A 25254-nucleotide genomic window follows, 5' to 3' on the forward strand; every position below is an offset into this window, starting at 1 on the left:
GATGCATTAAGCGCCCATCTCGACTTCCCCGTTTGCCTGCTTTAGATGGGAAACTTGTGTAGAAGACGTCCTGAGCCCATTCTCTATATATTTAAATCCTTTAATTTATAATTATGAAACATATTTGGAATGTGGAATTGTTCATTGAACGCATGAAGGTTTTTAAATATCCAATTAAATTAACGTGGCCTGGTGTGAGTTGGTATGTTGTTATCATTACTTTCATTTATTTTGGGTTGGATATTATAATACTTTATTTATAGTTTGTGTTTATTATTTTAATTACAGATTTGTTATGCCAAGAATAAAAATGTTTCATTTGGATTCTTATGTTTTATTGCATGTAGTTTGTTTTATTCCTTTACGATTATTGGTTTAATTTGTTTATTCATTGGAATATTATTACATTAATGCTTGATCAGATATATTTTATTTTCATCTTCAGGCAATGGGACTGGCCCATTACCATTTTAGTCCAATGTGTCCATCGGGTTTTAGGTTTTTCCTATTTTACTCCGCCCTTTTGGTTTATATTCTTAAATTTTTTATTGGTAACCCGTTTTCTTGCGTTCACATTACGTGTTATTGACCCCTGAATTTTGACCCCGTTAACTTCACAGACTATTTATATTCTTCTCTTCTGTTCAGTCCCCATTGGCGTAATTTAAATATGTTTATAGTACAAATAAAATTGAACTGCCCTCCGTCATGCTAAATCCGTGTGCAGTCTTCAGTGACTTTTGCATTGTAAGTTATGTTCGTTCTGCGGAAATTCTCGGGAAAGCCATAAATATTGCATCATGGATCTGTGTGAATTCCCTACAGATGAAATTCGAAACGCATTAACATACCTTGACGTTGCTTTATTTTCAGTAGGGTGAGTTTGGAAGTCGTGGAATTTTATGTCCTGGAACCCGGAAAACATTCTTCTGAAACTTGTCGAGATCTGGGGATGTTAGCAAATATGAGATTCTTTTCATTTTTTACGTTTCTTGACTTGAACGTCCTGCACTGAACATCGCTGTCCTGTGTCCTGAACTCATGCTTTATATCTCGTGTGCCCTACTTTAAAACCTCAGCTCGAATACAGACGATTTCCCCTCTTTTACTCAGTCTCTACAAACAATTTTAATGAGAAGAATTTACCTTATAAACAAGTCACCTCTGCTCTCTTCCAAACTCGTCCTAAATCATTCGTTATCTGTTCCTCAATCTGAGCTATTTAAATAATATTTGATAAAATTTAGAGATGAGAATCTTCTGGTATACTGCGTCGAATAGTCTCGTAGAAGTATATTGGCATTTTATAGGTGCGTACTGCCTCCTTTATCAGGGCTTCCATGTTCATATTTGCCGCCGTGAGAATCTGAAATCCCAGTAGGAAGAAGAATATTAATTTTGAAACAAAAACTTATAAATATAACCTAGTAACGCTGCAAACAGTAATGAGCTGCATCAACTGCAGGATTTACTTCTTATAAATGTTTAAGGAACAAGTTAATAAATTCGAAAAAAATATTAAGACATTTATAATTATACATGGAATAATTCGTACGTTTCATATAATGTCTCTAAACAAAATGAAATATTGCACACACTTGTAGTGTTTTTCTTAATTGGTTTCGTTTAATTACGCAACATACAAACAGTTGTTTATTGAGTACATTTACGATAGACAGATTAAATTAAGTTAAAATGTAGTGTAAGGTAAATTTTACTGATGTAGGTCTTTTATACACAGAATACAGAAACGAAATGACAAAATCCTTTGATACTCACAGAGTAAATCATTTAATTGCGAGAAATACTTGATCGATCTATCCGACACGCTCTGTGTTGTTATTCATTCCACAAATATAATGTCGCTTGGTAGTGGCTACAACATTTACGCTTCAATTTTTGCTGTAGCGTAATTAATGATCCGGTAAATAGGCGCATTGACCTGATCCCTCAAAGTGTTGGTTTTATATTTACTGACTCTGGTCACTGTAAAGTTTACACCAGGTGCATGCCTGTCCATTAGTTTTGCGTGATTTGTGCATCACTGACTAGGTTCTGTTCGCCCTGCACTTCAGGCGGTCTGATTGCTGACGAGTGTTCTAATTTAAGTGAAATCCTAAATCTTCGCTGAATGCAAGCCACCTGTTGTTATATTGCAGAGGCAACGTACGGAAGTTGTTTCGCGATGTTCTTCAGACACGGGAAGTCATGTTGCTGCCTTGTGAAGGGCCTCCCGCTTGGGGGGGTGGGCATGGTGTTACAAATACTCACTTTAAAAATGTAGCTTGTTAGGAATTGTTTGAAAGATCGATTAGCAAGGGTTTGCAAACACTGTGATAAAACTTTGGGGTTTCTTTAAAGCAAGTAATATGTTAACTAACTGAAAAATACCAACGCCTGTAAGAAAATTCTTCTGTCATGTCACCTGTATCAAAAGCCTGTTGAAATTCAACATGCAATGATTTTTCCTTGTTCATCACCCTCTCTGTTCGTCCTATTTATGTTTTTCCTATCGTACTTTAATCTCTTTGCTTCCTTCTTGTCGTATTCTTTTCTTTTGCTTGCTCTTTCTCATTTATCTCCTTCGTACTTTTACTCTATTCCTCCTTTATTTCTTTTTATAACTCTCATTTGTTCATCTTATCATCATTCTCTCCCCAGTTCATTATCTGTCCTTCTCGTACCTTATCTTCTCTCAAGCCTTGTCTAACACATTTGTATCGAGACACAACAATTCGAAAATTAGTTCGTGCTACGCTTTACGTTATCCCAACGTTCTTCGTTCGGCCCGAATCCATTCAAATCGATCTTAAAAGCATGATATTACGTTTCATGTAACAGATTTTCGGCTTGTTTTAAAACGCTGAGTATCAATTAAAATATACTGACTGGTTAAATATTTAGAACACTGGTTAGTTTTATGAGTAAAATATAGTACATGTAATATCCGCTAGAGTTAAGTAAATACCTGTCACGTAGGTGGCCCAGCAGACGTGTTGTGCGCATGCTTAAACCCCCCTCCGTTTCTCAGTTAAGAAAATTGGTCTTTAGTATAGTCGGCGCGGTAGTTTTTGGCCGGTGGAATTTTCAAGGGGAAGGCTAGGAGCGAGTCACTTGTGCGATGGTATACTGCTGACTGCACCAAGGAGCGTATCGGACTGAACACCCAAACAAAAGAAATACACTGACCGTGCCACCTCAGGTACACAGACTAGGCCCGTCCGCCAGCTTCTCCACCGGCCAAAAACCACTGCGCCGACTATACAAATATATTTCTCACACGTGTGCGTTCCGCTTCTACACTTTTCGTGGTATTGTTATTCATGTACTTGTTTTGTTATTATCTTATAACAGGCTTAGGCCACATAAAGTTTACATTAAAGCATGATGAATACGATGTTTTTCGGTCTGCTGGAATTCCAGCTCATGACCTACTCGGCTGCATACGTCACGGACTGTTCTGTCTGGTTCCATAACATGGAACTTCAAGTCAGTAGAGAATACCAATCGTGTTGAAAGAGCTTTTACCGTGGATTTAGATAGGTTCTCTGGCTGATTGATTTGAGGCTATTTCGCTACGCTCTTTTCATTGAACAGTTCAAAAAGTGTGGAGTGAGATGGTGAATATGATAAAGGAAACTGAAGGTAAGAATTTGATAGAAATTGATAGTAACATATTTTAAAGTAGACCTACTATATTTGTCGTTGTAACAGACTGTAATTTTGTGAAGTCAGTAACAGACTTTTACCTCAGTAAGCAGTTTCTTTTAGAGCGAGATGTCATTGGTTACCAACGAGTTAACTGGGACATGGTAGGTCAGAACTTACTTACGATATATTGTGAAAATACATAAAGTAGTTATCTCACGACAAATTCAAGAGGAACACATTCGTCATGAAAGTGTTTCTTCACTCTGTACGTAGCACTACTCTTAATTTACCTCTGTCCAATCTGTGGAAAAAATTGACTAGCTCACCACCATTTAGGCACATCTCCTGTGCAAGAAGAAGACAGGCTTTTGCAATATCGTGCATGTATGAGTATCGAGATCTGAAGTCATTATGAAATGTTAAATTAAAAGATTGTAGAGACAGGAAAGGATGAACTATAATTACGAAACTATGCATCAAAATACATAGAAAATACCCAGCAACTGGAAGAGATAAGAATAAATTTTATTTTGTGCTAGAAATTGGAGAGAGAGAAACATTAAATGCTGTATAATATGACTGGCAATAATGTCGATCGTTTGAGAGCTACACGGTATTGGACAAGAAATTGATATAACTTACTGATAGTTTAGAGGCCATATAAAAGTTCGGTTTCTGTCACAATTCTGATACATTCTCCACAAATATTATATAGATTTTAAATAAACGTATGCTAGGAAAATATATGGTTTTAGGAAAATATGTGGCCATTAACTCTTTAACGTCCATTGATAAGTTGACCTGCATATACCACCTGCTCTACCATTCAAGAACTTTTCACTTTTCCCATATAATTTATTCCTTATTATATGTTTTATATGATAATCGTAATTAACATTTATTATTTTCCTTAGATAACATTAACCAGTTGATGTTTGTGATCGTTAAATCTCATGAAGACTAGCATTTCCTGGTTACTGGAGCAAATGCTAAGTTGTTACACTAATTTCACGTTACACTGCATCCTTCTGATGTATCCCACCTGATATTAATATCAAAATAACGCCTTAAAGTAGCTCCCCCAATCACAATTTTACCAAATGTCGCTCTCCCATTGTTAATTCACAAATTCTAAATTCGAATAGATTTCAGTGACACTGTCCCCAGTTTCTCTCCTCTGAAACCACATATTTTCTTGTATATTTTTGTCTTCGAGCTTTTTACGTTCTTTCCATCCTGCTTTCACCAGGTAGACGAGCGGTTCCCTCAACCCTTCCTGCCTCACTCACTCATTCGGCTTTAGAAGGTTAATTAAACTGTCGTCAAAATACAGCAGCCACTGGAGACACAGTTACACGACCTTCAAGCAAATCTGCCCATTTCTATCAGTAATCCCCAATTCGTTTATGTTTCTACGAGCTTCAGGGTTCTAAGCCACGTGGTTACGGGGTTTGTGCTTATGGAATTATCCCTACATTCGTCTGAACGTAAGTAAAAGTAAAGCTGCCCTATATAAGCCTTGTACTCATTCTTGATCTCTGCGCTAGATGGAGGTAAGTGGTGAGCCCTGGGAAACAACCCCGGTACCCATTGGATAGGAGGGTGGGTGGGCCCCAGAAACGGTCTGGACGCAAAGACTAGAGAAAAATTCGTCTGCCCCTTTCGGGGATCTAACCCAGGTCGTCAAATCCGTAGTCAGTCATTATGCTGACTGAGTTATCCTCCGTCTGGAGATATTGAGGAAAATTGCATCGTGAAACCTCGGGGTATAAATAAATCTGATGTTTAAATCAATTCTGTGTGGTTCTGACAATGATAGGTAAGCCTATGTTGATTGGATTTAGTATTACTGAGTTTCTGGACTTCTCCTGGTATCTGCAATTTTTGTGACAATTTTAATAAATCATATTTCGGAAACTGAATCTATTTCCGTCCTCCAGCGAAAAGTGTGAATTTCTCTTCGGTACGGCAGACGATGGACGAAGTCCAAAAACTTTGTAATGACTAGTCTCGTGTTTAGATTTTTCTTCGTGTGTTCGTCTCATTAAACTTAAATGTTTCTGTTCTTGTGAACTGTAGACTACTTTAAATACTTGATCGTACTGTTGACGGAAAATTTTGAACGCCAACAAAGGAGCTTTTACGAATATTTCGATGAAATGTTAATGTTAACATTGACACTCTAGAATGCAATACTATGAGCAAATGGTCTGGATCGGAGCTGATCAAATGTTTCCTAATAATTTTGTACCAGGAACCTTTCTCCGTTCTAACCCTCCTCCCTCCTCATCACTCATTTGGCTTCCAAGACAATCTGCTTGCACAGTAAAATTTAAGATTTTACTACTTACAGGATGCTAGATTATGCATAAAAACCTTGAAGTTCCTCGTTATGGAATATCCAAATTTTTTTACTTCATAAATGTTAAGTCCAATAAGTTTTCATAAACTTATTCCGAAACACTTTTAATAGATTGCACCCCATCTTACGAGTACGAGACCACATTTCAAGTCAAAAAAACAACTAGCAAAATTTCTGTATTCATATTACAACGTTATTCCATAAATCATAATAGTATATTTTTCAATTTTTGATACGGGTAGCTGTGATCTCTTCATAAATTCATTTGATTCCTCTATTAAGACATTTCATTCCTTAACGTCCTTAGTTTGATTTGACGGCTTGAGTAGTAAACATAATTGATATGAATCCGGTTATAAATGACCATGATTATTTTTCTGCCTGAGTCATTAAATAAATATGCTATGTTAAAACTTCTTGTAAGAGGACTTTAGCGTAATATTATTTTCTTCGAAGAAACGTATCATCTTGAAGGTAAGTGAAATTATAAGCCAATTCCAGTACCTTCATTATTATTTAGTCTATCCGAGCATCATATTTAAGACTAAAATTAAATGTAAAATTAAACTTCAACGCTTTTAAAATAATTATACACTATGAACATTTCACATAACAGTAACCGTATGAAATTTATTCTTGTTTTAATTTTAGCCTGTGCTTCTGTCGGCGTGTAATCCATATTTCATTAAAATGATGCGCAGTATAGTAGACTCAGTATAATTGCTTTAAAGTCTTTCTCTTACAAAAATAGTTTATGTAGGCCTACAATCCAATTATTTCCACTTCCTGGTTCTAGGTATTGAACATTTCATGAACTGACCGTAGTGACAAGTACTCTGCCAATAATATTCTACAGTATAACACAATAAAGTACAAATTACTTTAAAATATTATACGTTGGCTAATCAGATATCAGATGAAAGCTACGATTATATTTCTAATAAAATGGAATTCCCTAAATGAACATTAACCCGAAAACAATGGCAAATAAAAGGTAATAATGGAATTATCTATCCTTTTATCAGTAATGTGACACGTTTTGATCTCTGTGACCTAAGATCAGTTCCCGATGACATTGTTTTAATTTTTCTGACACGTTCAGAAGACGTCAGAGACATTTGCAAGAAATGTATCCATCAGGTGTTGCTGAAACATTACCAATGGATAAAGTCAGTCGAAGCCAAAATTTCCCACTTACATCCACGTAGTGTCGAATTAAATTAACGCTATAAATTCCTCTAAACTCTTCGTAGCACAACGAGAGTTCCAAGCGATTTCAAGATGTTTCATTTCTTTCTTGGTTTCTTTAACAACGCCATATTTATTACATAGCTCAGGGTCATGCTAACTGGACCCAAGGGACAAAGAATCCCTCCTGGCACTATTTTTAAAATTAATAGCCATATTTCACTATCTTAATAATAATACTTATTCAGATGACAAATGACCGTAATATATGCTAATATATATTTTATTGAAATAATTACAAACTATTAAAGTGTTACATTTGTTTTAAATTTGCTTCTGCTACAGCTTGTATCTGACACACATTTTATCTGAAAATCTTACATTTTACGGCAGGGTTTTAAAGGCAGTAGCTTCATGAACGTAGACGAGATAAAAATTATAACCCCTTTCGTTCGCTGTAAAGAAAAAAATCACTAGAAGCGACAGTAACAAGTTAATAATCTCGCTTACCTCGTTTTAAGTGGTCTCGAAACGGATGTCTCCCGCGGGCCACCAGTTGCAAACGCCGACATAGATTATAGCGTGTAGTGTTAAATGATGGTTTTAAATGACGATTTAGGAAGCATGTTCAAAGAGGCGATTGTTAACTGCAGTAACGAACTAGCCAAACATTTCCTGGAAAGACGAGTCTTTGTTTCCTTAACACCTCCACGTGAACTAATTACTTATATGGAGCTGAATATTAGGGTGACTGTAAATGTTGACGTAGATCGCATGTGGAGAGATGCTGATGGGGCATGTTGTAACGCACCATCGCACATTTACCTGAACATAATAAGGAGACCCACAGAAAGTAACTCGAAGAGATTCGAAGTGGAAACTCCGAATGCAGAAGAGTGGTAACCGCTAATCGGTGCTTGTTCAGGGCCGGCCACTGCACAACAATGCGAGCACTGGAGTTATCCTGAGCAACCAGACGCTGGTACTGCAGTCTGTCAGCAGGGAAATCTCGGGCCTGTACAGTTGCCTCGCCAGTAACTCGGAAGGAGACAGCGAGAGCAATCCTTTCAACCTGGATGTCAAGTGTAAGTAACGTATTTATTGATATTCCCTCTGGTTTGTGTGTGTGATCTCTTTGGACTTTGATGCATTTACCAACACTTCAAAGGAACATGTCCGCTCCGTCTTCAGTACGATAACTTTCCACCCGGCTCGCCCGCGGCGGTCCGGCTGACCTAGCGTTCCAGTAGCATAGCCGCTAAACCGTCAACTCTTGAACTGAAGTTGGGCTTGCAACCTGCAGTGTAGGGGTTTGGATCTCCTATTCCCTTTCGATATAGGACAACCATTCGGAGGATTACACGGTATCATAACCCATAAAATCACATTAGTACGTATTTTTACCGCAGTGAAAACCTCGTATGTCGAGGTTTTCTTTGGTTCCTAACGTTTGTGGAATATGGCTGTCGTCTCATAACGTTTTTTGTACTTCGGATTGTACTTTAAATTTATTTTAATTTTATTCTCCCATTTTATCCTGGATCTAACAAGTGTTCTCTTTCGTTTTGATTTTTCAACCAATATTTTATATGTATCTCTTGTGACTCATGCGTGCTACTTGCATGTACTTATTTATAAATAAGTACATTCCGAATGCGTTAGGGCAGATTCCTGTGTAATCAGGAAACAAAGCATAGAATTCCAAAGTGCATTTATGGATTCCGAAACCAATCAGATGGACTTAACAATACCTGCAGTAATTTCATCCCCGCGGACAGAACGTTAAATTAGTGGCTTACACAAACTTGGCCCGTGTGATTTTGTATGCTGTCTGTAGAAATGTGTATTACGTCCATCAAGTCTGCGTATTGTCGGTTAATCATGTCGGAATTGTGTTCTGCCACAGTGACCATTGATCTTTTCTGCCACTCACTCGACACCTGTTGAGCTGAGATCATTCTCCATGATTCAGGGCATCAAATTTCCTACCTCCTACAGTGAAACCTATTTACATGATTCGATTAAACAAGGATCAACAAAAATTTTTACACTTCCTTTGTGGATGATTGGATCATCTTTTGCTACAGGCATAGCGAACAACTAACACCTATATCAAAATCTGAAACCATTTGATAATTCAGTAGTTTATCGAGTTGAAATTACTTTTTCTAAGACACATTTTTGTTTTACTTACATTTTACCATACTAAATACTCAGAAGTATGGTTACTTGTAGAAATGCAGACGGAAGAAAATACAAAGTTATATTTTATTTTCGACGTACCTCATTGCTCAGTGTTCTTTAAGTAACTACAGAGAGATTTAAGAAGTATTTTCTTAAGCGAATTGAGTGTCGTTGTTGTAGTTCTCAAATAAATGCAAAAAATAACTGAAGAAATGTCAAATTATGTGGACAGCTGACAACCAGGAAGTTGTAGAAACGAGGACGGATGGCAACATGTGATGTAAATTTGGAATCAGGAAGCGAGAATGTTCGCCATGAACTGTGTGTTCCGTTTTTCTTTATATTTACCTTGTAATTCGGAAAAGATAAGATACATTTTCTTACGTGCATAACACTTGATTTTTCTAACAGAATTTCTGTCTGCTTCCTCCGTCCAATTATTCGGTTTGTTATTCTAGAAGGTTCGGTTTGTTGCCAACCTGGATGGTGTGGTAATTCGCGTACGTTCAGTCTAAGGGATTTGAGGTAACACCCCAACCCTTGACATTCGCAGACAACATGATGGACGGTTCAGAAACCAGTGAGTGTTAAGTCAGGAATATTGATTTCTGTGCTCTATGACGTGCTTTTTATTATTTATACTTTAATACAATAAAATTAAGTTATTAGGCAACATTTCCCACAAAACGTTTTTCATACTTCTTGCTATAAAGCTGTCATTTGAGGTTTTCACGGCGGTGAGTACGAAGATGGCTGTCTTCTGGGTTGTAGCGCCGTGTAGTCTGGTAGAAATCAGAGGTCCTTGCCGCGCCATCGCCGTGGTAATGGAGGCAGCAAGGACCTCTGAAACGTCGGTAAACTTCTACCAGACTACGCGGCGCAGAAACCCAGAAGACAGACATTTTTTGGTGTTTATTGTAATACGCTTAAATTAATATAACTTTTTGTTTCATTGTAATTAATTTTGCAGTAGCTTAAACTTATTCACTTCAGAACCATTCATATATGTGCATAGGAGAGCCAATTAATTGCCTGAACACCCATAACAAAGGGGTGAAACAGTAACATAAGGCATAGAAAGGAGCTAAGCCAATTTCCGGAATGTCATGTTCGCAGACAATGGAGAATGCCCAGTGTAATTGCCATGGAATAAATCGAGCATGTTTTCTGCACAGAACTTCTGAAACTTTTTATACTCGTTCTGAAACACTGTGTAGGCCACGTGTAGTTACCATTCAAAGCCGGAATGTAATTTCAAATTTTGTAACAAACTTTAAAATGTGTTTCCCAGTAAACAGATATTTATGCCGGCGACATTGTGACTGAGAGCCATTTGCAAGTGGCTCAAAGGGGGCTGTCTGGTTAGGAGTTATCTAAAGTGCTTGGAGACTTTCGCGTAGGCTGTGAATGCCCAAGAGTGGACTTCAGAATCTCTGTTCCCACACGTCTGAAATGTTTATGACGCCATATTGGGTTTCCTTTACAAATGGGACCGAATTTTACAACTAGGCCGTTAGCATTCATGAAGTCGCTGATTTAAATCTTGGTTTATATGTGTTTGAACAGGATTCATATATTTAAGGACAGACTCTTGTGGACACCAATGAAACTTGGGGATTTGTCACCAGTTGAGGGGTTATAACGCTCTCGCTGGAACTAGTAAGGTAGTTGGTCTTACAGATGAACCAGTGTGTAGTGCGGGTCAGCAGAGGGTGTACGGCGCAGCCAGGCACGAGGAGGTTCGTGTCTTCTGTGACGTTGATGCTAACCCGCCCGCGGGTCTGTTCCGTTGGTCCTTCAACAACTCCGCCGTCCAGTCGCTAGAAGTCGACAGCGTGACGTCTGAGCCAGGCGGTGGTAGGAGCATTGCGAGCTACAAGCCGAAGTCGGAGCGCGAGTATGGAACGCTGCTGTGTTGGGGCAGAAACGAATTGGGCTCCCAGGCCGTGCCTTGTGTCTTTCACGTTGTGCCAGCAGGTAACAAACCCAAATGATATTTGTTTCCTCATTTTTTGTCCCAGGCAATATATCTGGTTCACGCCATGAAGCGAGACGATTTGCATTGTATTTTATGTGATCTGTATTTAGCATTTCTTGTCTTTCCAAGTGTATAGTTATCTCCGAGCCTGCAGCAGCCAATACAGTGAAGTTCTGGGTTAATTGTTTGAAGTCTAAATTATTTTTAATAATAGTTTGAAATTAGTCCGTACAGCAAAGCAAAAACCACACTTGTCCATTACAAATGTTACCTGGTCAATTCCGTTTAAGTAAATAATCCCTGTTTAAAGTGAGAATCATATGAAATGCGTAAGTAAAAATGTAGCGTTTGTGACTGTTAAAGCAGGTGATTGTAAACTTCATCCCTGAGCACTTTGATTTTAAACACGTTTAATCATGTTCTTCTCACAAATTAAGAGATTTTTGTCTACACAAAACAGTAACAAGACATTTTTACAAAAATTAATAGACAGCATTTCTATAGGCCTAGAGAAATTGTATGAATTTCATTATTTTTTTATTTCAAAACGTAAGTACCTAAAGATTCACAATTCATTTTTGGACAATGTGGCGTATTAACCTGATAGAAAACTGCCTCAAATAATAATTACGGGATCTGCAAGATACAATTCGATATCTGAAAGTCACCGAACTCGACAAAATTTGTGACGTTCCAACTCAGTGTTATTACACGGCCGTGTGTCTCATGAACAATTTTACAACGCATTGTTTTTATCGAGTGTTTACTCATGACAGAATTCTACATTTCTAAGGTCATCCCAATGTTGCGTTTGTCTGTTGTTACTTAACTTTTTCACCTTGTTTTTGTCTGACTGCCGACTTTGTCTCTAGGACTTATTCCAGAGCGTATGATTTTCCCTTTATTTGTAAACTTTGATCTGTCGAAGTTAAGTATTTGCCTCTGCCACAATTTTATTCAGTTTAATTATTATAAATAACGGAAATATTGGCGACTTCCGAGGATCAAGTCACATCAGAACCCTGAAGATGGGGACAGAGTTAGTTCCCGAAACTTCTATTTCCTACGGTAAACAGTTAACGCGGCTGATTTCCCGAGAAGATTTTATTGAACCAAAATATTATCTGTTTCCTATTTTTATTCTGGGACTCTTTTAACAGGACTTGTTTTGCTTTCGACTTCGTTGGAATTTTATAACCTCGTTTTACCCATATTATCACTGGAGATGTTTAGAGTATCGTCATTACACTGCAGACTTTGCATGCAATGCACGTGGAATTCAAATGAGTTTCGCTGTAGTTAAACATTAATTAAGGTTGCGTAGTGTTGTACTGTACATCCACGTACCTCTGTAGAGAGAACTAATCATGTTACTGATTTATTAGACTAAGACTCAAATTACACGGCTGAATTATTTGTACTGTTCATGGTCTTATTATAATGGTATTGAGGTCAGAACAACCCCTGATTAAATTGAATGACTTTATTAAGTAACGATATATTTAAATTATAAAACTGTACACGGTTGTGTTACATCACGTTAAAGTGCTCTATCACATTTCGTATTTCTGTACCCACACTAAAATCATTTATGGATTTTAAAGGTTTTTTCTCGGCAATATATTAATTATAACTTTGAATTTGATATGTTATTTACAGTTTCGGCAGTAGAACTGTTTGTATGGTTCTACCGCGTGACAACTCGGTCACAAAAGCGCTTACAAACATATAGTTAGTTCAAATACGAATGTATTTACACCATTCATAAAATACTGTCAAATAAAATAATGCTGACAATACCCTCGCTTTATTCGTGCTTCTTCAGTGTGGATATCCCATTTAGAACTTTTATATGTACACGTGGATGTCTGTATAATAACCTTTTGCTCTCTGTTTTGACAGATTGTTTGTGAAATTTTTGACAGACCTATTGAATAAATGTACATACTTTGCATCCGAACCACACATTACTATACCCCATCTAACAGAGTAGAGTATCAGCTGAGCAACATAATAAATTTACCATAATGAAATTAAACTGTACCTTTCACAACACCATTTTAAGCATTCATTATTGTTTGAGTTAAAGTATTTTCTATCCAGCGTGAATGACATCCAGTAGTATAATTTCTTTGCCAACAGATAGCATGATATATTGATACTCCAAACGATAGTGACTAATTGGAACAAGATAATTCGATTTATCGCCCGATGCCATTTGCAAACAAATTAGTGTCAACATATCGATCATATTGTTAATTTTACATTATAGGTGTCGTGTTAGTTACTTATTGTTATTATCCAAAGCAGAATTCTGTAAATACAGAGTCCGAATAAATTTTTTCTTGCCTTCTTGCTAGCAGGCAAGAAACATACTTTTCCTCACAATGTACGATAAATTATAGGCCAGACTATACGTACTAAGAACGGACAATTTCTCATTTAGGCCTTTGGGTTTAATTAGTACATGCGTATTTTTCGTGCGAGGCGCTCGTAAGCTGAATACTTTGTATTGTAAATGAAGTGGTTACCTGCTGTGAAAACAGCAGGAAAATGTACAACGCTTTCGATGGCGCACATTTTGTATTTGACTACTTTACTACACATTATATTCAAATTGTTTACTTCTATGTAAATATTAGTAGATGGAGTTTACAATTACGTCGCTTATCCAGAACACGCCACTAAATAATTTATAAATTTACTCCGGTAAAATCTGCAGGGTCTACAAGGCCATCAGGCCGAGATTCCCAACATTTAATAGGATATTCAAACAAAATTAACACCATAATAAATTTATATCAGGGATAAAAATGCGACAGAAATAATTCCGCATTGACAGGATTTGAGGTTTTCACGGCGGTGAGTCTGAAGATGGTTGCCGCCTGGCAATCTCCATGATTATGGAGGCAGCAAGGACCTCTGTAACGTCTGTAAACTTTTACCAGACTACACGGCGCAACAACCCAGAAGACAGCCATTTTTAGACTGCGTTTAATTTGAACTGATATTTTCCAGTAATTATATGTAGAACATTCATGATTTGTTGCACATTGGTATGTCACACTTCCGTCCACAGGAAGGCCTGACGCACCGCGGACATGCATGATGGTGAACCGTACGTCTACCACGGTTCAGGTAAACTGTGAGAAAGGTTTTGACGGCGGTTTACCTCAGGAGTTTACAATGGAGCTGTACTCCGCAGCGCGAAACAGTGGCTCCAATCTGCAACGTCGGATTGTTTCCAATATAACCAGTCGCTCAAAACCGGAATTTACTGTGACTGGACTCGAACCCGGAGCAGGCTACTTCGTCTCTGTTTACTCCAGTAATGGCAAGGGTCGGAGTACAACGTTTACACTCTCCGTGTCGACACTGAAATCAACACAGCAGGAGCATCGTAGAACAACAGGTAGGTGTCACGTGTTTGTATTTAGTGACTGAGCAGTTTAAGGCAATGTTCCCCGGTCGCTAACCCTCTTTCCCCTCGTTCATTATGGTACCCACGACACCCTCTTTTAATTTATGAAATACATTTTGACTGAACAGGCAAAAGACTAAATAAAATATCGGCCTACATACAATATATTGTTCTATCCGTCATGTTTTTACGTCAATATGAAAGTAATATAGTCTATAAATCATTAATTATTTTTATATATTTATAAAATCTCTCTCATAAAGTTCCATTTTGATTCAGTTAAGTTACTTCAGTTACGAAAATTAGCAACATTTTATATATGCCTACATTTTACTTTATCAACAGAAAGAAAAACAATTGAATGTCAACAAGTCAGTCTCATTGCTTTTTGTTCAAAAATATTTATTTATTTCAAAAATATGCACACCGCACGCTCTCTTGACTAATGTTTATTGTATTTTGTTACATATTAACCATAACGAAAACTGTGGTAAATAAAAGTTTCCAATCCGAATGGAATATATTTTTTGTGTTATAATAAAACATTTCTTCAAAGAAACTTGTAAATCAAAGGTAAACTTTCTCAACAATTTTTAATGTAGAGACACACAAAAAGCGACAATATTTCGCCCGTTGTACCATTTTCGTGACACTGGAAGCGTGCAGGAGAGAGACATTCATTTTCAACGCGATGGGGTTGTCCGACCTCTAGTACAACATTGTCTATTATTTTATGATTTCAGTGTAATTTATTTTTTCACAAAGAGAACATGTTTCAGGAATAGCTTGCGTGACATCTCGATCACTCTGTATAATGGCTATTTTTTATTAAAATTCATATCTTCGTTTACATAAAAAACCAAAAAACCCATCTGTTATCGAAAACATTTTAAAAGAACATAATTTATTCCAATATACAGTGAGAATTGTCACACTTCAAATCGACTGAAAAAGCCACTAATAATATAATAACGTAATAAAATATAATTAATTCTATCTGTCCCGGCAAGAAAAAATCTATTCCTTTTCGTCCATATAATCTGTTGACGTTTTGCTATCGTCATGCATTAAGCTCTTTTAACACGCAGAAAACATTATTTGAGGTTTAAGACACTAACCTCACTTTCTTTTTGCCGGCGTATTTATTTTGTTCCTCCATTTGTATTACGTGTTGCTACAGAGAAATGTTTTAAAATGTATTTATGTTCATTCCCCAGCTTACAGATTACATTTTTATTCTCTTCGCTATTATTTCCTTTGTCTCGTATTCTTCACGACTTGTCTTCTTCAGGGCCGATAAATATTTCCTTTTCCTTGGGTCGATAACTGAATTGGTCTTGAAGTCTTCTTCCAATGTTAACATTATTTTGCTGCATCTTCCTCCATCCTTTGATGTTCAATTTCACAGTTCTACTCCTCGTTGTACTTGCACATTTTATAGTCACGCTTCTGATTTAAATTCTTATGAGACACGGACAACCCTGATTTTCTTAGAGAGAACATCCGGTAGCCATTTTGAAATGAGCAACGGCCATTTTGTTTCCCACCATATCCTTTATTTAATCATACTGCCATTACTGATATTAAATAAGATTTTAAATTGATATCACGACTGTTGTTCTGTTACTTTAAACACGCGTAACAAGACAGGATTGTGTCGGTATAAGGAGGCACCATGTTCGAATCTGTGGTTCGCGGTTATCTGGTAGGTTTCCTCAGTTACTACTGTCGAATACCAGGGTACTTTCTAATAAACCACAATATTTTAATAGCCTTGCCTTTTTATAATTCATAAACATCTTTCCGTCTCTGGTATCGTTATATAGCTTTTGAGATTTAAATGCGTTTGGAAATCAGATAATTTATCAAATGTAAGTCTGTGCTGGTATTTCTCATGTATATTTATTTTAATTATGATGGAAAGTCGTTGACTTCAGTCTAATGGCCACTTATCTTTATTTTGCTACGAATTTCAACATTCTGGGAACTCCGTGTTCCGGACTATGTAAGTTCAGACTTATGAAAAAACTTAATACTGAGAGGAAAACACTGTATTTAGCTGTAGTCATGGTTCAAAAAATCCAGTCATCGGTTCGTCCATGACGAGTGAAAACAGTCATTTATTTGTCATTAAAATTATCTCTCGCTCTGTTTTTTCTACAGATGTCGAGAACGAGATCTGCATCTTACGTAGATCACTGTAAAGTCCCCATAGACGATCAGTTAAAATGCGCAGTTAAATTGTGCTAAATACAAGCACAAATTAAATTAACTGAGCAATGAATCTCTGATGCTCGCACCACGCACGTAATAAATACATCGCGCATTCTTCAGTCACAGCTTCTGTGTGAGCTTAGTGATGTGATTGCCGTTTCTGCTAACTGAAAGTGGAGAAAAGTAAAAAATCTACCGATAGTTGTGGCTCACCTCTCCATTTAGGAGATCACTCGTAATCAGTTGTTTCCCGGACTATGGCTCATTGACTGTAGCAATTTAACTTATTGTACACCACACTAGTTTCACGGAGCGCCTCATTATGAACGGTACAGCGTGACACAAAATGTAATTCCCATACTTCCGCATATTTTAAGTTTTAGACCGAAACCTTATTGCTGCGTCTAGTTAGAATGACCCTGTGACGACCGATTCTGACCAAGATATTGTTTCCCGCAGTGAGGTTACTACTCATATTGATACCCATTCACGGGATATCCCGTGCGTTCATCTTAATTATCATAAGAAAACATCAGACCAGTCTAAAACATATAGACTTCATATTTTAAGTTTCTATATGTTTTAGATTGTTTGGTTTTAGAATTTGGCGTTGATAACTTACCTTTATAAACTATAACATGTGATTTTAAATAGTGGAACGATTTGAACCAAGCACATAACCAAAATGTATCTGTTATAGAATAAAATAAACAGTATAGAAAAGAGATTTGTTATGTAAGATTTTATAATACTATTAAGACTTTATGCACCACTTGAACGTCTCGGAGACATGACTTATATAACCCACCCAGACTCCTATACAATGGGTACCGGGTTCCTTTCCCGGGGGTTAATCGCGGCCGCGGCGTGACGCTCACCACTCACCCCCATCTAGTTCCGAGACCTCCTCCCCCCAAGCGTCTACATGGCGTATAGTGGGACAGCTTTACTTATTTTTTTACTAAAATATTAATCAGTATGAAACTCAACACGGTATGGCTTTGTTATGGAAGATAACGTCTCTCAGAAAGGAACATAAACTGCAATAAAACCACATTGGTACTCTATGTGAAGGTTTCTAAGGGCATGTTTATCATTAAAAGTAACTGCCATGCTTCTATTGGTATAGGAACCCCTGCAGACACATTTCGTCATTTGAATCTCAAAATTTAATATCTTATGAACGACACAGCTTTATCTTAAAACCTGTTTCTTAACCTTGGCTAGTTTTCGGTATGTTACAAATATTCCACAAGTCTCGCGTGTTTGCATGAAGAATGCTCTAGGTGTTCAGGGGATAAGAAAGTACGTAGTTTTTAACTTCATGAGCAGGCATTTCCCTTTAATAAGCCAGTATTTCGTGCTGCAAGGTATAACCGTTGATCATATTTTATTATTAATGTTCTGAACCATTAATGTACAACCTACGTCAGTGGGACGTTGTGTGCATAGGAAATGAATGCTTGTCCTGATTATGGCATTGATTTTAACCCCTTTCTTTATAAATTCTAAATGTGTAGTAGACTGGTTTTATCTGATAAATATTAATAAAATTTTAGTATGCAAATATTTATGTTAAAATTACTTTACACGAGCTCCTTTCTGTAATCGATTACGTCAGTTTTATTAAAGAAACTCTCGATTATTCATCAGTCAAAATGCGTGATCAAACTTTACAACTAGAAGTTATTTTGTTGCATTTAAATAAATTCTCTATTTTAGACTTAGAAATCAGTGTGTTAGTGTTATTTAACGTGGTATATTAACAATTATTTATTTTAATCCGTCTGATCACAATATTTAAAATTTCTTATAATTAAGATAATAAAATATCATTCATGTTCCATGTCGATTGATCGATTTACATTTCGGAACATTTACACAACATGTTTCAGTTTTTACAAAACCATCATCAGGTGTAAAATATATCTAAGAACTTAAAACTCAATTATGATTTCTGTAGTTTTTTGGTGATGTTTCAATATTGACCCACACCTATTCGAAGACACTAGTACTTCTGGACATATCGGGACACTCACTCCTACATCTTTGGCCGATATGTACATCTAATAACATTTAAGAAAAACAACACCTTGGCCCAAAAATGGAAAAACAAACGTAATGAAACATCACCAAAAAACTACAGAAATTATAATTGAGTTTTAAGTTCTTAGATATATTTTACACCTGATGATGGTTTTATAAAAACTGAAACATGTTGTGTAAATGTTCCGAAATGTAAATCGATCAATCGATATGGAACATGAATGATATTTTATTATCTTAATTATAAGAAATTTTAAATATTGTGATCAGACGGATTGAAATAAATAATTGTTATAATATTCACAATATGACGCAATTACACTATCTTGTGATGTAATAACTTCTGGTGTTATTTAATGCGGTATTTATGGGAAAAATAAAACAAACAAAGACGAAATCCCAAGTGTTCTTCGGTGAATAACAGAATAGACTTTAAAACTTGAGTTTCAACAAGAAGCAGATACATTCCGTCTGTGGAACTTTCTGTTGTTATCGATTATAAAGCTTTTTGTGTGTTGAAAATTACAACCATATACGCAGCGAATGTGAATAACCGTTCAGATGTTTGACAAATTTTAGATCAAAGACATAAAATGAGCTGTATAGTGATCAAGTTATAACTCCAACTGACTTATCTCTATGTTTAATAAAAGTATTTTACTTTATTCTCAGAATTTCTTGTTAAATGGACTCTCTTCAACTAGATACTTAGGAGAGATTTAGTTTTGCCCACAGTTTAACAAACTATAAGAACAGCAAGTAGTTACATTCTGTATTATATTACGATGACTCCGTTCAGCCTTGAAGGCGGTTACCAACTTAGTGGAGTAATTTATATCCTCTGCATCCATGGTAACCTGTGAACCACAAGCAAGAGCCTAAGCCCAGAATGACCTTATCATCGTAGACCTTTTCCTTGGAGTCTCTGCTTTATTGTACCCGCTCAGTTCAATGTCTGAAATCTTTGTCGGTATTTGAAGTAGTTTTTTGGGCACAGCTTCTGCGTTAATCCTCAAATGTATCTGATATTTTAATAATTAAGCTGGAAAACCAGTTGTATTAATTTTAATATCTCACTCCATCCAAGTCAGCTGTGTTTCTTGTATTGTGCGTTAGATGTGTGCTTAAGGAGTGTGGATGTTACAGCCACGTTGAGTAACCTAATAAAAGTGTATATTTACGTTTGGTGTCATTAATAAATCGTGTCCGTTGTAAGAACTGAACCTGAACATTTGTGTTATTACACTAACTATTATAATATAATATAGAATAAATGAATCGATATAATGGTATACCCAGGAAACGTAGTTTTTCAGTATCACTCGATAAATGAGAAAACTGCATTTTTACACAGTTAGTCTACCCCAGACTTTTGTCGAAAAAAATAAATACTTAAAAGTTCGTAACTCTTAAACCATTAATTGTAAAAAACTGAGATTTGTTACATGCATTAAGCATCGTTTTAAGGTGTGATTTCTTATGTAACAGGGATGCAGGCTTATTCCACAAAATTACAGAAATCTCGTTTACTTTCAGATTTTATGTTTTGTAAAAAAAAAAATTTTGAGTGAGAGAATGTGTGAAAGTTATAATTTTTTTCATCGTTCATGGCATAATCACTAATACTTAGATCGTCTCTGCAATAAAAGATTCCTCCTGAGCCAGTACTCACCAAGGACCTGCCTTGTACGTTACGGCATCAAGGGCGCTTGTAGATCTGTAACAAACACGTGTTTGAAGCTGTATTCTGACTTTCTGTCATGTGGCAATAGCCACTTCATTTCCAGCTTTCCCTCAGGTCACTCCAGTGCTGTGGGTACTAGCAGGTATAGTAGTGACACTCGGAGTGGTCGGGTTGGTAGCAGTGATCACGTTCCGGTTGCGAGGTGGCGTGTGTCTCGACTGTTTCGATCATGAGGACGACGACCAACGCACGAGCTCGGGGTCCCCTGAGTCCCTCACAGAGGCGGGAACGAAAATGTCGACTGCCAGCACGGGTAACCTGCTCACTGTGTCTCTGCAAGGCATCAAGGGACCCGTCCTGGTCACCGCGGAGGAGACTGATGATAGGAACCCGGACGTTGTACCACACACAACAGGTGAGACGCTACACGACGGTTAAAGCGGTCACACGCAGACTTGGTCCTGTCCACATTTACTTCTAGGTAAACTTTATTATTAACATGTGACACAGCTTCTGTTTTTATCTTTATAATATTTATGTGTAAATTATAGTTTTTATATTCCTCCGGTTACAGATGTGGAATATCCAGTGGAATATAAATCGTATGATAAACTGAGTGTAGACTCTGGAAGTAGACCATTCGGTGTAGACACCCAGCCTTCAAAGTCTGTGAGCTATGGGAATATCCCACACTATTCCAGAACTGCCAGCACAGTAAGTTTGTTAGAGTACTTGATTTTTCAGGGTCTTTAAAGTTAATTTTAAGTTGAAATTCGAGTACAGTGGAAGTGACTACAATTACTAAATGTCTGTAACAACATATATATAAATATCATTATTTTTCATTATAATATACATCATTCCATCAACTCTGTTTAAGGTTTATCTAAAAACAATTATAGTCAATTCTCGGTTTACGAACATTCGCTATAACGAACGTCACAATTTATTCAAAATTTCTTAAAGTCGCTAATAGATAGAGATCCTTATAAAAAAATTCCAAACGTATAGTAAACATAATTGTAAGATTTAAATAAATAAACATTAAAAAATGTTCTTATAGCAATACTTATCAGAAAATTATTATATGATAATTTTACTGAACTCTTCTTCGTTAATAAAACTAATCTATCCAGTAAAAGACGTTGGTTTACGTGCCACGCCGCGTAGAATGTTTTCTCGTGGGATAGAAATCGGTGATTCCCCTTATTATAATGTAATAGGATCATCACTTACTTGCGATGTTTAGTACATGGTTTTAATGCTTTAAAATGGCTGCCAACGTATACGATACGTATCCTAAAAGCTCAGTAATGCAAGATACACATAACGAACAACGTCTTGTGACAGAACTGGTTCGTAAATCGAGAGTTGCCTGTATACGTATACTTTTTGCAGTAACTTGTACAAGATTTTAAATACCTCGTAGATAACTGGTATTATCCTTTCATCCCTCTTAAGAGACTCTGAAGTTAATACGTGGTTTGGAGGTAATTCTTTTAAAAGTAGTTCTGTCTCTCAGAATTTAAGGAAATGCAAATTGAAATTTTTCTTGTGTGTGTATACGTAGGAGACAGTGAGGTTTGAAACACAGCCTGTGAGATGGCAGCATGTGCCAGTGAGCCACCAGACTGTAACAACAGCCACTCAGACGCAAAATGCCGAGACGCAGACGCCACTGATGGTTCGTCACAAAGAGAGTGCTGTGTAGCATAACACGCACTGACCGGGAGAGGGGTCCTCTTTGAGAGAGAGGTGTGCAAAATCGCTGGGTATGACATATTACCAAGATCTACAGCAAAGTATAAAGTTGACTTCAAAAACAATTGAATACCACTGCGTACTTAGATTCCTAATTGATCGATCAACCTAAGTAACCATCCAGTTCTATACGAGCGTTGTTATTCGTTAAACAATTAATTGCTTTACATAGGCGACAAGTAAACCAAAGACTGTATGTAACTGACCAATTAACTAACAAACCAAATGTAGAAGCCCTGGGTTCGGTCTTAATTGCTATAGATAGGCTTAAAATACGATATGACAGTTAGTCACCTGAAGATGGGAGTAGAGTCAGATGCTAAAATGATATATGAAATATACATCAGTCAGTGGAAAATATTGATCATTGTTTTAACGCAGGCAAGCTACCAAAGTTTAATACTGCATTGAAATCTGCTTTAAATTAATAATTTCGAAGTCCTTACGAGCATGAAAGAAATGTTGCTACCAGATGACTCTGGCAGTCGAATCGGGATCGAATAGAAATTGTGCCGAGGCAGCAGGCTTGCCACCTACTTTTCTAAAGCACTAAAAGAGGCTAATATGATAAGTTGACTTAATAAACTGTCTGGAACGGGCCAAGGCCTAATCCTTGAAAGTTAGAATAAGAATTATAATTTTAAAGTGGAAGGAGCGAAACAAATTTGTTTTGTTTTTTTCAGACTCTACAGAGTTTAAATCATTTATTCTTACGCTTTTGGAATATCAGCATCAAGCCACAGGTTTAGACATGAGTGAAGCAGAAGGTAAGTTTATTGTTTAACGATATATTTTCGATAGGCTTAATGTTAGCTACAGGAATTAATTTCTATAATAAATGTTTTCGCATGTAAACTTTCGTGGTCATTTGATAATAAAATAAAATTTCAATAATGTGAATAAGGTATATAAAGCTCATGTTACGACAATGAACATACTGTATGAGCTGGTACTTATGCACGTGTATACGCAAGGCTTCATGTGTTATGTATTTAAGCGACTGATGCCACTTACATTAGATTGTTCACATCATCTCCATGAATATTATAAACTATATTTAACTAATTTGTATCCATGTATGCGTCATGTTAATTTTAAATGTTTTCAGCAGCAATATGTTATGTTATATTTACAGATTTACTTAAAATTTCACTGGGAAATTTTGTCTTTGTTTTTCATTTATGAAGTTGTGAGAAATCTACGTAAGGTTTAACCTCCATCCAGATTTACGATGTGGTCAATGTTATTTCATTGGCATAAAATTTCTTACGCTGTGTAACATGACGATGAATTATAAACAAATTTTCTACAGACTTTCCTAAAAAGTTAAGTAATGCTTGTAAGTTCTTCTGGAATATAAATTATTCCGTTGCTATTTAACTTCAAACCTCTAAGCTATTCTGTCTTGAACATATCACCGGTTCAAAACTTCGATACCTGATGGTCACACATTATTTTGCTGTCTCGCGGTCTGTGAAATTATAGATGAGGACAGTGTATTGATACTTTATGGAAGAAATTGTGTGGTGGTTTTGTGACGCTGTAAGTTTCATTCATACGCTATGAAGCACGTGCAGACCAATTTCACGTCGTCAGATACCCTAGAATGGCGTTACCGTGTGAACGGTCGTCGGAGCATACGAGTACCAGCAGTGCAGTTAGACACGAGCATCGTAAAAATTACGAATTTTCTGTGTTTTACCGAACATCGTGGCAGAGTAGTTATTAATCCTGTTTCATATTTATAGGTCCCTGATTCAAATCTCGTTGGTTGTTCTCCAGACTACATTTTTCATGATTTTCCATCCAGTTAAATGCAACGATACTTATTTATATTAACGTTACGTGAGTAGTCTGAGCTATTGATACTAGTTAAATGAACCATAAATAAATAAGTAAATGAAATATAGTGTACTGTTCTGTAAGTTACACAAAATTGGTTTTAAAAATACTTTCCCCCTCTTGTATTTCTACGTACAAGAAACAGAAGACGTGTTCCGTCAGGAATTTCCCCAGGTTGTTCGTTAGTTTGCTGGAAGGTGGTGAATTGTCATTAAAAGATTGAATGACGGTACTGCTTTATTACGAAACTGATGCTTTAAAAATGTCGGAACATAAAATTCAAACGTAATTTCTGTATTTCGTTCGCTGAATTAGGGAAACACCGTATATTATTTGGCTTAGATACTCAGCTAATTTCGCATTGCCTTATGCCTCCATTAATGAAATATTTATTTCATTCGTTTCCAACAAAACTTACGTGAATCACAAGTGGCTATTTTTTAGTAACCTGGATGAACATGGTAATGGAAAACCGCGTATACCCTAGATAAAAAAGGGAACTTTCGTTGCTCAGAACCGAATTTTATCAGTTTGCCCTCCGCTGTCACCGCGTTTCTTATCTGTGTGGGGTCGACATGAGCTTTCTGCCGGCGCCTTCTGAATACTCTTTTATTTACGAAGGAAAGAAAGGTTACAAAATGGAAAATTGTACACGTGGCTTATAAATAAAGTACATTTCCCTGGACCTGCGTATTAAGTAAGTTAAACAAAATTCCTGACAAGGAAAAGAAGAAACATTTATTAAAGAAAGGGAGAAAGACTAGCAGGAAGATGAGAAAATGAGAGAAGTGGGAATTGAATAAATAAGAAAGGAAGGGTATGTAACTGGTAGGAGTCTATATAAATTAAAATATTTTGCGATTATTAGTTGAATCTGCCGCATACCAAAAAGAATACGAAGTGGTTGTCAACGTAAGCTGTTT

The 25254-nt window shown here is 36.6% G+C and overlaps 1 protein-coding gene across 4 annotated transcripts in view; it reads left to right on the forward strand.

Annotated features, from left to right (window-relative positions):
- Positions 1–25254, forward strand: part of LOC110840276 (nephrin) — a 545495-nt gene that overhangs the window by 517698 nt on the left and 2543 nt on the right. For 3 of the 4 annotated variants that reach the window (XM_087357910.1, XM_087357908.1, XM_087357911.1), the window contains 7 exons: positions 8127–8286; positions 11066–11362; positions 14443–14775; positions 20817–21143; positions 21303–21442; positions 22299–22500; positions 23173–23256. In XM_087357910.1, coding sequence (XP_087214036.1) covers positions 8127–8286; positions 11066–11362; positions 14443–14775; positions 20817–21143; positions 21303–21442; positions 22299–22439 — 1398 coding nt within the window. In that variant the 3' untranslated portion in view covers positions 22440–22500; positions 23173–23256. The remainder of the gene's footprint in view (positions 1–8126; positions 8287–11065; positions 11363–14442; positions 14776–20816; positions 21144–21302; positions 21443–22298; positions 22501–23172; positions 23257–25254) is intronic. The other variant, XM_087357909.1, reaches the window with a different exon arrangement.

Source organism: Zootermopsis nevadensis, unplaced genomic scaffold (genome assembly GCF_977971745.1).
Source record: "Zootermopsis nevadensis isolate Lab colony 2312 unplaced genomic scaffold, Znev_1.0 Znev_ptg000029l, whole genome shotgun sequence".
NCBI classification, from domain to species: domain Eukaryota; kingdom Metazoa; phylum Arthropoda; class Insecta; order Blattodea; family Termopsidae; genus Zootermopsis; species Zootermopsis nevadensis.